Below are 13,559 nucleotides of genomic sequence, written 5' to 3'. Positions count from 1 at the left end.
AAACAAAAATCAGTGTCTGTTTAAAATAACTTAAATTTTTTTCCTTACCCTTGAGTTTAAGAAATTAAAATTGGTTTCAGATCTGAGTTTTCAATTCAAACAATTTATGATTTATGCAGTTTTAGATCCAAGATTTTAATTCTGATCACCAGGCTGATTTATCTTATTTCTCTGGTGCAAAGGAAAGAAAAGCAACAGGAACCAAAACCAAAGAGAGTTTAACTACAATGGGAAGAATGTATGTTTTAAAATGTTATACTCACTTCTTTTTTAATGTGATGGAATTTGACTGTCTTGCTGAAAATCTCATCGTATTCTATCATTGTATCCTTTACTGCTTGGTGGAAATGAATAAGCTCACTTATTCTCTCAGAATTCTCTTTCACAGGAAATCCTTTCAGGCTTGGTAATTCCAATAATTTGATCAGGTACTCAAGCTCAGCATTCAGTTGCTAACAAAAATCAGAGAAGTTACTCGATTTGCACAAACACTGCAATTTTTCCTTTACATGTGATGAAATAACCACCTAACAGGGGTAAATTGTCTTGGGGAAAAGTCAATGTCCTGCACCTTAAAACACTAAATTCTGCACTTTTTGGTAGGCATGAATCTCAGCTATCACCCAGACTTGCATGAAAACAAGTCAAACATAATTAAAGGGCAATGGCAGAGTGAATTGCTCAAACCCAGAGACAGTATTCACACAGGAGGTAGAAAGGCCACTATGATGTACCTCAGCCTCTGATCTGCTTTAAATTCAAAAGCTTGGAGCTGATGCCGTCCTCGTACTTCACCACCCCAGTGCTTGTGTGTCCATTGAATACACAACTAACGCAGCACAAGACATTCTCTGAACACTGAAGGCAAAATCTCTTTGCCCCTACATTATGAACACACACAAACACTTCCTCCTAGAAAACTGCTGTAGAACATAAAACACTTCAAACCCAGACAGAGTGTCTGGCGTCAATGAGGATGTGGATCTTCATGGGACCAAAAAGACATTTTGATGTACTCTTCACTCCACTGGCTTGGTTTCTCACCTCATAGTGTGGTTTCATTTGGTTCAGCTTTTTCTGTAGTTCCAAAACAATTAAAAGGTCACTTCCAAGGTCAACTGGTACTGCAAGCTGGAGGGCCTCTTGAAGAATCTCTAATCCACGGGTAGTCTAAAAGAGAATCAAGAAGTTGAGCACTTCTAACTGCAATAAATTAAAAAAAAAAACAACTAAATTTAAACTCAAAGCTAAATTTGTAACAAAACCTTCCTCAAACCAGGCACCCAAATGCTGTCAGTAAAGTCTCTCTGTTGCAAACCTTCTGAGTGAGAAGGGTGATAAGATATCTTTAGGACAGCATGAAAAAGCGACTCAGACGCCAGGACTGCAGGACCACAGACACAGGATTTCGGAGATAACAGATGTGCTGGTGAACTGCTGAGTCGCACTAGAGATACAGCAGCTACAAGCCTAACTGGTGTTTCTGGTTCTGCTACTAGCCCAGCTAGTGTTTCTTTTGAGGAACCCTGTACACTCTCCCTGTGCCAAGAAGGTCTCAATCCTCTTTCTGCATGAACCTGGTCAGACTTCAGTTTAGTAACAGTTAGGGCACAGTTTGGTTTAGCAGCTCTTCAGTCTCAAAAAAAAATGGTGCTTTTAAAAAGAATTAAAAAATCCCTGCTGGTAAAGCATTGATTAAACTCCATTAAAACTTAGAATTAGAAATGGACACTTAGACTTCTATGGATTTGAGGTAGAGAAAAAAAAGTCAAAAACATTTCATGGCTCCTGCTGACTGATGGACATAACAGAGAACAGACTATGAACAAGAATCATATTTTACTGATTTTTATAAATAATACCTATAATAGTTGATGGGAGAGCCACAGACAAGCTAATAACAATCTAGAAATATTTGCCACAGTTGCTTTCTTGCTAGGTATTTTACTTACGATTTTTAGTTGTTCTTTAAATATCTGGCACTGTTGCTTGATGGGTTTTATTTGAGTAATTTTAAAATTCCAGATTGCCCAAAGATCGGTCAGCTCCTTCCTTTCTTTATTCAGGTTAATAATGATATCTTCTGTTACTTTTATTGATTTTTCTACTTCTAATATTAACCTCTCATTTACCTGGCAAATAAACAGAGACATTTTTTCCACACATATTTTTATAACATACAATTGAAACCTCATAATTTTAAATAAAGCTTAATAAAACCTCAACTATCCCAGTGTAACTTTAAAAAAATGTATACCCTTAAATACACTTTTCCTTTAATATTGTCTAGAAATAGGCACAGATTTACAGAATTTTTAAAGTGGCAACATATATAAAGCTGGAATTTAAAGCATAGAACAGGTCAGTAATGACTGAATTATTGCCATCTGATGTCTGTTTCACACTTAGACAGAATAAAAGAATTTCTGACTAAACAGAACTACCCAAAATGACCTTTTGGAGAATAAATAGCAACTAGAAAACAAAGTAGGTTAAGAAAAAATCATCCCTTTGTGTTGATAAACGAAGCAGCACTGAAGCACAGGAGGGTTAAATTGTTTAGTATTTGAATATTTGATATTTTTACCTCTTTTCAGTAGAATCTCTATGAGAAATATCAGAAAACTGGGTAATGCCACTTTCCCATTTAATTTTTTTTCTGAGAGAAGTTGTTTTTGTAAATTACTAGTATGATCCATATCTTCCAGATTTTTAAAAGCTACAATCTGGGACTATCGTAGGAACAGAATAGTAGAAAATATGTGACAACACATATCCAGGTGTTTAGGGAGTTAATGTCTGAAGATGTGAGAAGGTTTTAAGTGACTTTGCCATTACTGTGACTGTCTTACTTGGCAGCATGCAGCAGGGACACACCCTGCAGCCACACTAACAGCCTGAGCACCTTCCCTCCCTCAGCTGGCTTTTCCAATTCACCTGTATCCTGCTGTAGTTTACCAACACCATCTCCCCCTTCCCAGCTTAATGTCTAACTGCTCCCTAGTGTGTCCCATAAAAGCAGAAAGAACAGCTGGGTATTCAGGCTGACCTCATTAACTTGGATTACTTGAGGAGGTGTAGCTAAGGGAATGAGTTCAAATGATCACCTCATGAAGTGTTGTTGGAAAATTAAACAGGGATGCCTAGGCAGTGTAGCTGTTGGACAGAATGTAAAGACACTGGGAAAGACTGTTTGCAAGGAGGCAGCTCCAACATCCATTCCTTTAGAAGAATCCATACACTCAGTCAGTAAAGACTCCTTGCCTCTTAGTGGAAGTAAAATGAACTTAATATTGTGCTTGAACATATGTTGCTTTCCAACATGAAACAAATAGATAGGAGCATGTATTAGATTTTTATGCATGGACTGGGTCAGTAAGGGCTCTGTCATTGCTAACCACAAAACTTTTTATTTTACCATAAGCACTCAAATACCTTCTTCTTCTGAAAGTATATATCAGCATTAGCCCCTTTAAAATTAGGTACATAATCCATCCGGCACAGAACTAGGATTGGGCCTCATCACAGGCAAGTATAAAATATTCAAAATGGTTTATCAGATCATACTCACATACTCACCACATGTACTAAATTAAGAAAACAGCAACCCATATTTTCAGTGGAAAAAGTCTTCTTTATAGTATTTTGCCACTGAGTATTAGCTGACTCTATTTCAATTTTACTTTCAGTCTGTCTGCTTGTTGGTAGGGGTTTTGAATTATAGAATTCCTTCAGATTTTTAATATCATCATTCACCTATAGAAAGACATTAAATGAATAACAAAAAACAAACCAAAATTGAGGCGCTATAATCAGAAGTTACAGAAATATGATAAATTTGAATAGTCCCCTCTGAATCTTAATTTTAAGATCTATGAGTCCCTAAAATATTTACAAACACCAAATAATAAAATAGTTTTGAATAACTTGCCAACCAGTAGATGGCCAACAGACAGATGGCAGCAATTTGCTCAATTTCTATCACATATTCTTACATGGATTTCATTTACCAGTATATCAATGCACTGATTTTCACTGATCTGCTTAATATGAAGTAACTGAATTTAGCAATAATCAGAAGTAGATGTAATACAATTTTTTTTTGTAGTTTATCATGCCATAAATAAATCCTATGGCTAATTTTATCTGCCAGATTCCATTCCATCCTCAATTTCTTTCTAAATATTAAAGAACAGCTACCATATTGTAGAATTTTAAAATGGAATCCAAATCAAAATGAAAATTAACTGTCCTGGACACCATTAGCACAGCTACCAAAATTACTTTGGTATTGAATTGATTATGATTTGAGCTAGAGCTGGTTTTTATTTCATTTTTAAATACAATCATATGAATTAGCATGTTAGTGGAAGTAGTGTAAGACAGCAACAAAGATCCCTATGAACATATCATAGGACATTTTCAAAAGTTATATGAAGCAAATCAGTAAATTTGATATTCAGAATACCTATATGGAAGCATTTTTATCATGTATATAATGAGAGTGCACATATGCAGAGGAGAAAAATCTAAATCAATTATAGTTCTTCCTACAATGGATGGAAATTTTTCAATTGTAAGATTTTTACAGTCTAGTAAGAGAATAAATACGTAATCCATACCTCTATAGCTGACTGTAAAAAGGCCACATAAGTTTCTAGGATTTCTAGCTTTGAAGTAATATTTTTTTCAATTTTTTTCAGCTCTTTATTCAGAAAGTCAGCTCTGCTAGAAAAAGCCGCCACCTGCTCAGGTTCCAACTCTGCCATGTTTTTGATGATTCCCTCAGCTGCTTTCAGTTCACATGAAGTTTCCTTTGAAGGTAAAAGCATAGAAAAAATGTATAATGACTGGAAAGAACTTGTGAATATTGATATTACATTGTTAATTTTCATTAGGATTGCATTTTTATGTATAATTTAATTACTTGTTTGAAGAAGAGCTCAAAATGGAAACTAAATCACAGAAATATCCATTTCTTTCCTAAAATGATAGGTTTAGTTATTGAAATAGCTATTTTGAAATCTAGGATATTACAGTTTCCAGAAGGAATAGTTAGAAGAGGTGTATAGTTATAAGAGTGTATTCATATATATATCTGTCAGGGCAAAGTATACACTGCAGCAAACAAAAGTAACACCTTGACATGCAAAAATTTGGCAGAAAAGACACTTAAAACTATTATAAAGTCTTGAGGGACAAAAATATGCTCTTGCTTATCTGCTGAGGTTTTAATATTTTTACAATGTGCTCTCCAGAATTGTTTTAAAGTGAATTTTATTTCCACAGGTACCGTACAGATCCGTCCCTTGGACCGCATAAGCTGTTGCGTGCTGCAAAAAAGAGATCTGCAGGAGAAATGGAATTTTAAGTACTGAAAATACATAGGATACTCCTAAAATACACACTGCCATGTTGTTCAGCTTAGGCTGAACTATGCACCTATGCCGAGGCTATGGAAGGGATTCAAGTGGTTTTAGCCCCCATCCAGATAGTGCAGGGCTGCTATGGGAGTGGGAAAGGCCCTGGATGTGACTTAAAAATAGCCTCACGTGTGACAGAGCTGAGTGCTGCAGGGCTCTCATCAGATGGCTGCACTCCCAACATGACCACTGGGGCTCTTTACAGCCCCCTTCACAGCTTCTCTAAATGGAAACTACTTGTTTCTTTTTGCCAGTTCATCCCTTATCTTTGGCACAATAAACCACAAGAAGGTTTGTCTCTGACTCTGGCTGTCTAGGCAATTATTAAACCTGGTGCCTCATGTAGGAGTAGCAATCCACATTTGAAGAGTCTTTCTAATGAGAGTTGGTGCGAGGATCCTGCAAATCACACAGTGAGATAGAGACAGTGAAGAAAAACAGTGATTTAATGACTGTAATGTTATCTTTTTGTTCATTAACTATAGTTTTAAAACAAACCATAGACCTATTTTCTTTACAAGAAACTCTCAGCCTCTCACCTTATTTAGAATTACATACAGGAAGCATTTGTTTCTGAAAGCACTTAACATTATTGAAAGTTTTTTTTTTACCTTTGTTTGTTTAGCCAGTTCAAGGTGCTTGTTCAAAACTCTTTCTGACTCACACAAATACGAGCCAATCTCCATTCCAACTGCGAGCATCGGGGCGAGCTTTTTAATTGATTGCGACACCTTTATTTGAAAGCATTATTCACATGGTTAATTTATATAAGTAGACTTCAAAAACCAGCATAAAATATCACTTTATACAGAAAAACCACTTTTTTGTTGGTGCGTAGATTATGTTTCTAGGCATAATGTCATGGTTTAAACCCAAATGAGAACTGTACCACACAGCTGCTCACACACACTCCTCAATCCCAAATGGTGGGCTGAAGAGAAGAAATTAAGAAAAGGTGGAACTTTAATATCATGTATACTCAGAGAAAGATGGGAATTACAATATAAAAGAAGACAACTCTACTATTTCTTCAACAGGCATGATCAAAAACCCTTCTTGTTTGCTCTCATTTTACTGACAGTGCTTTCCTTTACCCTAAATATCTGAGACTTGTGATTTCAATATGGCACAACTGCATTATAATCTTGCTATTATAGCCCTGGCAGAAATACTTTCATTCTGTTCCAGGATTTTTCCAGAAAGTACATTTAAAGCTTCTCTGACAGGGCAAGAGACCTATTTTTGTGCAGGTACATGTACAGAATTCCCTTCCACTGTCACTAAGATATTATGTATGCACTATAACAACAAAACAGATTATGAAGAGGACAGGAAGATGACACCAGACACAACACACTTGGTTATTATTAGACATGTGAATTTACATTTAACATTTTTCTTAAGAACTGGCAGCTTATTGAGGTTCCAACTTTATTACATGAGGCTGAAGCACAATTAATCTGGTACCAGATTCCTTGGGATACTTTGCTTATGAGAGTGGATATTAAAAGTGAATTGCTTGGTAGCAATATAGCAATAAGCACTCTTCACTGCAATGACACAATATTCTCCAATGCAAGGCTGGGAGCAAAGTGATTAGAACACAGCACACTGAAACCTTATGTTCAAATTAAGGTTTATATTTTAAGTAAAAGTTACCTTCAGAATTTAACCTGTAGGCAAAGATTCACAACATCATAGTGACATCATTTCTACACACGTAAATGGTCTGGAAGTGGGCCAATTTGTAGCAAATTAAATTCACATCTGATTGATAATGCAAATCATGCAAATACAAAATATCAGATTGCAGACTTAATTATTCAGTCATTAAATTTGATTTACTTTTCTCATCTACGCTCTTGGTTTCCTTCATATGAACCTTGCTAAAAGACTATATTTTTTTAATTTGTATTTACACATGGAAACTTATTTAAGAGCTATTTGTCTATTCCATTTTTGACAAGTCATTTAAAAGGTCCGTAGTACTATATGACATTCAACCATTTAAAGAGGGCTGTCATGTCCTTGATGCATCAATACCTTAATTAACAAAAGGAATTTTTATAGTGAATAGAGTCTAGTCTCCTTCAGATTTACTGAAAATTTGCTGTGGTTCAATCACCATGCTTATTAAACCTCAATTTTTGCCAAACTTTTATTTTTATCTTCAGCCACATAAAACAATGGACAGAAGCAGTAGATGAAACCTGCTTACGGGTCACAGACTGATTGCTCACTTCTTTTCCAAAAGAACAAATTATAATAGCTCATTATCCAAGCAAATCCATGCTTAATTGAACAACGCTGGTAAAATGTTCTTGTGGAAATGGCTCATTTTTTTCAGAACAGCTTTTGGTTCCTTTGTGTTGATAAGAGCATTCAGCATTTCAACTACAACTATGCTCTCTCTAAAACTCTTATTATTTGATTCAACTTCAATATTCACTATAGCTAAATTATGGAAATACAACGGACTATTAATGAATGCCCTAAGAAGACATGCTACAGTGATGATAATAACCATCACAAAGATGATCAGAATGCTGGAGCACCTCTTCTATGGTGACAGCTTGAGAGACTGCAGTTGTTCAGCCTGGAGAGCAGGAGACTGGGAAGACTTTATAGGAGACACTTGCAGTACCTAAAGGGGCCTATAGGAAAGCTCAAGGGTGACTTGGAGTGACAGAACAAGGGATAACGGCTTCAAACTGAAACAAGGCAAGTCTAGATTAGATATATGGAAGAAATTCATCACTATGAGGGTGGTAAGACACTGGCACAAGTTGCCCAGAGAAGCTGCGTCTGCCTGTCCCTTGCAGCATCCAAGGCCAGGCTGATGGGGCTTTGGACCACATGGTCTAGAGGAGGATGTCCTTGCCCATGGCAAATGGGTTGGAATGAGATGTTCTTTAAGGTCCCTTTCAACCCAAACCATTCTATGAATCTATGATGTACCTTACTCAGATGATCTTCAAGTGAGGCAATCCATTGCTGTTTCTTCAAAGTAAATTCTTCATAATCTGGACATTGGCTGTTTAATTGATCTACTTTTTTTTGAACATATTCCATCATTTTCTGAATTCCTGCCACCCAAGAACTAAAATAGAAAAGTAGAACTGTCATTTATTTATCTTTTTTGCTCCACATAGAAGATTATTATGATTTACAAAACCTCCAATACTGATTCTGTTGATTTGTATGATGAGTAACTTACGAATTTTATACTGCTACTCTCAAAGGAAAAATAACCAAGAAAAATATTAAAATTAATCCAAATAAAATAATAAAAACCACCACATTAGTAAAACACAGAAATGAGATTTCCAAACAAATAATTTGTCACCAGTGCCTAAGGTAGATTCACACGACAGATACAATTGATCACAAGACTCACAGTCTGATTCACTGAGAAACAGCTCATTTCCCTTTTTACTCTAGCTACACTATCTAAAACTAAAATGACAAATGCAAGAGCTTAAAAGAGGAAATATATGGCATGCCAGTTCTACCCTAAAAGGAATGTTTTCTTTGGACTCTAAAATATTTCAGTGTTTTTTACAGTAGCTGAAAAAAGAACGTCATATGCATTCTAAATCAACCTCTCCTTAAGGGTGTTGTTTTAATAGGAGAAAAATCCCCCACCAATTTACAAAACAGTGGCTTGGATTATAACTTAAACCATAATATCAGGGAAACAATTCAGAACCTGAATACTTGGGGCATTCCTCTTTATATTGCAAAGAAGATATCTCATACAATTAAGAACTGAAGTTTTGATATTTACCCCCTCTCCCTACCCATCAAGTTACTCCTTACTTAAATTTATATCCATCATAAGAATTTTTGTAAAACTGACATGTTCAAAATAAGTTTTTTCATTACTTTAGCTTCATCAGAAACTTATGTTAATACCTGTGAGAATCTGCTTTGTTAACTAAAGTTCGACCCTTCTGCATGGTAGTTGCTGTACAACCTTTAATTGCTTCCTGCAATTCCTTATACTTCAGTGTCAATATAGGTAAATTTAAGCCTTCTGAAATAGAGATTTTATGGTAATTCTCAATACTTTCAAGACCATCAAGTACCTGAAGAGAAAAAGAAAAGCATTACTTTATCAATATTTCTGTTGTTGGAACTATCCTTGGAAATTATCTGGTTTTAAAGCTTCTATAAATGATATCAAAAAAATATACCTGAAAAAAATACAAGAAGACTGTTTGGTCTTTGGACAGCCTAAAATATAAACTTTTTAAAGTACTGTTCTAACTGAAAGATTTTTGGGAAAAAAGGTTGCATTATTAATAACACTGATTATAATTAGCTCCTCTGGAGACCACTGCAAGAATAGGCATTGTTTCTGATGGCCCCAGAAAACAAACTTAAAGCCCAATTCTTGGCAAAAATTATTTACCAAATACCTTATTTTGAAACCAAGTGCTCAATATACTTAAAGGAAATAAAAAAGAGAATACATTTTTGAATGGATTTGCCATTCTGGATAGAAGTTTGAGGCAAAAATTCATATGAAAAGGGTAACTGGATGTGTAATTTCCCACTTCAAATTGTTTAGCCTACTGTTTGCATAATCCCACATCCACCAGCCTTCAAGAGCACATTAATAGTTTCGTGGCCAGGTTATTATTACACACTTGGCTTCTCACCTACCTTGCCAGCAGCATGAAAAAAGTCATTGGCCTCTTGCAGAAGGGCTTTCCTTTCTTCCATATGGAAGCACACTTCTTCTTGCAGCAGAGAGATTTTCTGATTTGAAAGCTTTAGATGTTCTTTTTCTGTATAGTCCTCTGAAAGCAAGATCCTAAATGCTTCACCTTCCAATTGTTCCACAGTGTAATTCCACTCCTAGTGGGAAAAATTCCACTTTAGTCAATTACACATAGAAAAATAATATGCTGTGTAGTAATAATATAAGCATTGGAAAATGAGTACTGTTATAGGCATGAAAGATATCATTATTTAATGCAGTTTTTCTGCTAGGAGGAGCTTCCCAGAAAATCATGGTTTTAGTTTCCAGCAATGGCATTCTGCATTCTCTGACAGTTTCACAGGCAGGAGCAGCAGTTACTAAGGTGTCTGCTGGGAAAATGGTCAGGATAACAAAGACAAGAAACCTCCTGGTAAGACCACACTCTCATGGCAAACAGTCCTTCAGCCCACCTCTTTAATCAAGAAGAAATTAAAATATTGCCTAGATAATAGCAGCTTGCAGTGAGAGAGTTTCTGCTAAGAGATGTCTGGTTATCACTTCAATCAAATGACCCTCCCTTACAGCAGGTTGTGTCATTATCCTTGGCATTCTCCATTGTACAGTTTCCCTGATTTCCTACACAAAATCTTAAGTCCACTCAAAAAATATTCTCCCAGATCATGAACCTTTCTAGTGGCAGTGAGAATTATAAAAATTATAAGAAAAATAAAAAATCATAAGAAAATTAATCAACTTACAGTGAAATTATTCCATATAAGAGTATTTCATTGTAACAAAATTAATAAATTTGTTTGGTACAAGATGCTCAACAGCAGCTTTTAGGTGTTCTAAAAGCAGATATTAAACACTGCCTTGTTTATATGGAGGCAAGGCTCTTCTCTAAGTTTTCACACAAGCTCAAAAACCCAATTTATTATAGTAATTTATATTTTAAAACATTCCACAAATATTACAACCTTGCACATTCTCTGAGGGTATTAAATTTGGTTAGATTCATTTGCTACCCTGTTTAAACATTCCTCAAACTTGGTTAAATTTTCTATAAAACAGCTAGTGACAACTTCATTTTCAGCTTTCTATTTATAAGGAAATGTTTCTACACATAAAAAGCTTAGGCTTTCCATCAACAGGACATAAAAAATCATGGAAAAATCTTAGTTAGCTTCTTCTGTTCTTCAGACCTCAACATGCTAAATTCATAACAATCTGCCAGTCAGCACTAACATATTTCTTACTCATTTTCCTTGAAAGGAACACACAGCCTACTCTTACATTGACTTTTCAATTTAGCAGGGGATGCTTGTGAATTGCTCTGACACACTAAAGACATGTTGAATGTGCCTCCTTAGCTCTTGTCACTATTCTTTTCCTCACACTAGTAAGTCTTAAAAACTTGCTTTCACTATTCCATTTGGCAAGAAAAATTAGTCCTTTCTAGGATTTTTGATTAAACAGGCATTTTTCAAGAGTGTTAAAACTGATGAATTAAAAATATGGTAGCTTTAATTAAAAGTCTTGAAGATTTTCTGCCTTCTAAAACATTCAGCACAAGTCTGGGGGAAAAAATGCAGAAATATCTAAAAATTTATCTTGTTATTAAACAATTAATTGAAAATTAAACAATAAATTGACTTTTCTTGTCCATATAATAAAACTTTTGGACTTTGAATCAAAACCTGAGAAGCTCTATAAAAATTTTTTCACTGTAATGTTCTAGGCTTAAGCTTAGAAAACTTTGAAGCACATTTGACTTCAAATCATGATCCATATATTAGATAAAGCAGCATTTAAAACATAAGTCAATTAAACATAAAATATGCATTTTTTTCAGAATGTGTGATAAATTACCTTATTCTCTCATATGCAAAAATGTCCACAACTGAACTTTTTCTGAGCCCCAAATCTGCATGTCATTGGTTCATTGCATACATCAGCATATTGATAATTTAGTCCTTGTGAATATTCAAAAGGCTTTTGCCTTCAGGAACTACATTGCAGTATAACTACCAATATAATCATATTATATTATTATAATCAAATAACAAAAGAAGTAGTGGGCACTAATAAAACTACAAGGGATTGTTTGCTGCTATGACTATTAGCATATGATGTCTCTTTTGAGCAATTCACATTGTTCAGTGAATGGCTGTAGCAGCGTATTTAACAGTGAGCTGGTAAAATCAACTAGCAGAAAGAACAAAAATAATTCAGTCCGTCACCCCCCAGAAAATTGCTGAGATATGTTAAAAATTATTTGGCCACAAAGTGGTGCTAGCAGTTCTTTACCATGTCAAGCACCTCCAAACTGCATAGAAAGGTAACAGCAAGCAGGTGACCAGTGCCAGCACACCCTTATTGGAACGTGAGATCCTAAATGTGCCTTTTCTCTCAAATCTTGGGGTGGGGGGAGCTGGCAAAGTCCCTGCAGGAATGGGGGCAGGAGGATTCTTTTAAAGTCGGCAAGGGTTGAGGGCTTTTTTCCCCAATTATGATTTCTTGGGTTTGTTTTTGGTCTTGATAATTTTAAGAACTAGTGGTAATGTTTTTATGGGTTTTACCTCTTAGCAAGGTGAAATTCAACTTAAGATACCAGCTTGAGAAAATAATAATAATATTTAATCATTCTCCTTTCTCTTCTCAGCCCAGTCCCATAAATTAGATGCTAGGCCTGTAAAGCCCTCTTGAGCTGGCCTCTGAACAATTTAAGAAACCATTTATCTTGCTCAACCTAACACAACAATACATGTAAATAAACACTTTGTGTGAAACAGTTCAGACATTGGAAATTTCCACTTTAAAAAAATTCCTGCTTTTCCAACATGAAACTTGCTCTGCATATCTACAACACAAAACATTTTGCTCTGAGCTACAGCACACATATGAAACATTACTTGAAAAGATTTATTTGTGCTACTTTGGAACAGGTACCTCCTTTATTCTGTTTTCAACATCTGCAGTTCAGTGCTGCAAAAATCAATGCCTATAACTCATAGCTTTCTCAAAGCATATAGTTTCAACCTGGCCACTCTTCTGCACATCATAAGCAAAACAAACAAGCTCAGTACTATTCCCTTCAAGAATTTAATTTCCCTCTGCCAGAACATGCTAGTAGTAAGAAATGCAGAAGGCTTGAAGATAAGATGCTCGAAATCATAATTCACATGGATGCATAACAAAAATGTTTAATGCTAAACATTTTAAAATTACCTCATTAAAAAAGGCAATTAATTAAAAATTATATGAATGATCTAGTACATAATATAGGGGAGACGAATTTTTAGGTGGAATTGCAATAAGTGTTATTATTATAAGTTATTTCCTAGATACTCAACCATGAAAAATATTATTATACAAAATGAAAATGCATATTGTTTTCCTTTCTGCCCTTACACCCTAATTTCTAATTC

The 13,559-nt window shown here is 35.2% G+C and overlaps 1 protein-coding gene across 2 annotated transcripts in view; it reads right to left on the bottom strand.

The window, feature by feature from the left end:
* CCDC141 (coiled-coil domain containing 141) overlaps positions 1-13,559 on the bottom strand; it is a 55,381-nt gene that overhangs the window by 26,463 nt on the left and 15,359 nt on the right. For both annotated transcript variants that reach the window (XM_064718333.1, XM_064718332.1), the window contains exons 7-15: positions 10,092-10,286; positions 9,339-9,511; positions 8,382-8,523; positions 6,035-6,154; positions 4,623-4,814; positions 3,580-3,756; positions 1,953-2,132; positions 1,045-1,170; positions 264-452 (exon numbers count right to left, since the gene is read on the bottom strand). In XM_064718333.1, coding sequence (XP_064574403.1) covers positions 264-452; positions 1,045-1,170; positions 1,953-2,132; positions 3,580-3,756; positions 4,623-4,814; positions 6,035-6,154; positions 8,382-8,523; positions 9,339-9,511; positions 10,092-10,286 — 1,494 coding nt within the window. The remainder of the gene's footprint in view (positions 1-263; positions 453-1,044; positions 1,171-1,952; positions 2,133-3,579; positions 3,757-4,622; positions 4,815-6,034; positions 6,155-8,381; positions 8,524-9,338; positions 9,512-10,091; positions 10,287-13,559) is intronic.

The sequence above is a fragment of the Zonotrichia leucophrys genome, chromosome 7 (genome assembly GCF_028769735.1).
Source record: "Zonotrichia leucophrys gambelii isolate GWCS_2022_RI chromosome 7, RI_Zleu_2.0, whole genome shotgun sequence".
NCBI classification, from domain to species: domain Eukaryota; kingdom Metazoa; phylum Chordata; class Aves; order Passeriformes; family Passerellidae; genus Zonotrichia; species Zonotrichia leucophrys.
Note: the sequence above shows the minus strand (reverse complement) of the source record. Positions and strands in the feature narration are given on the sequence as shown.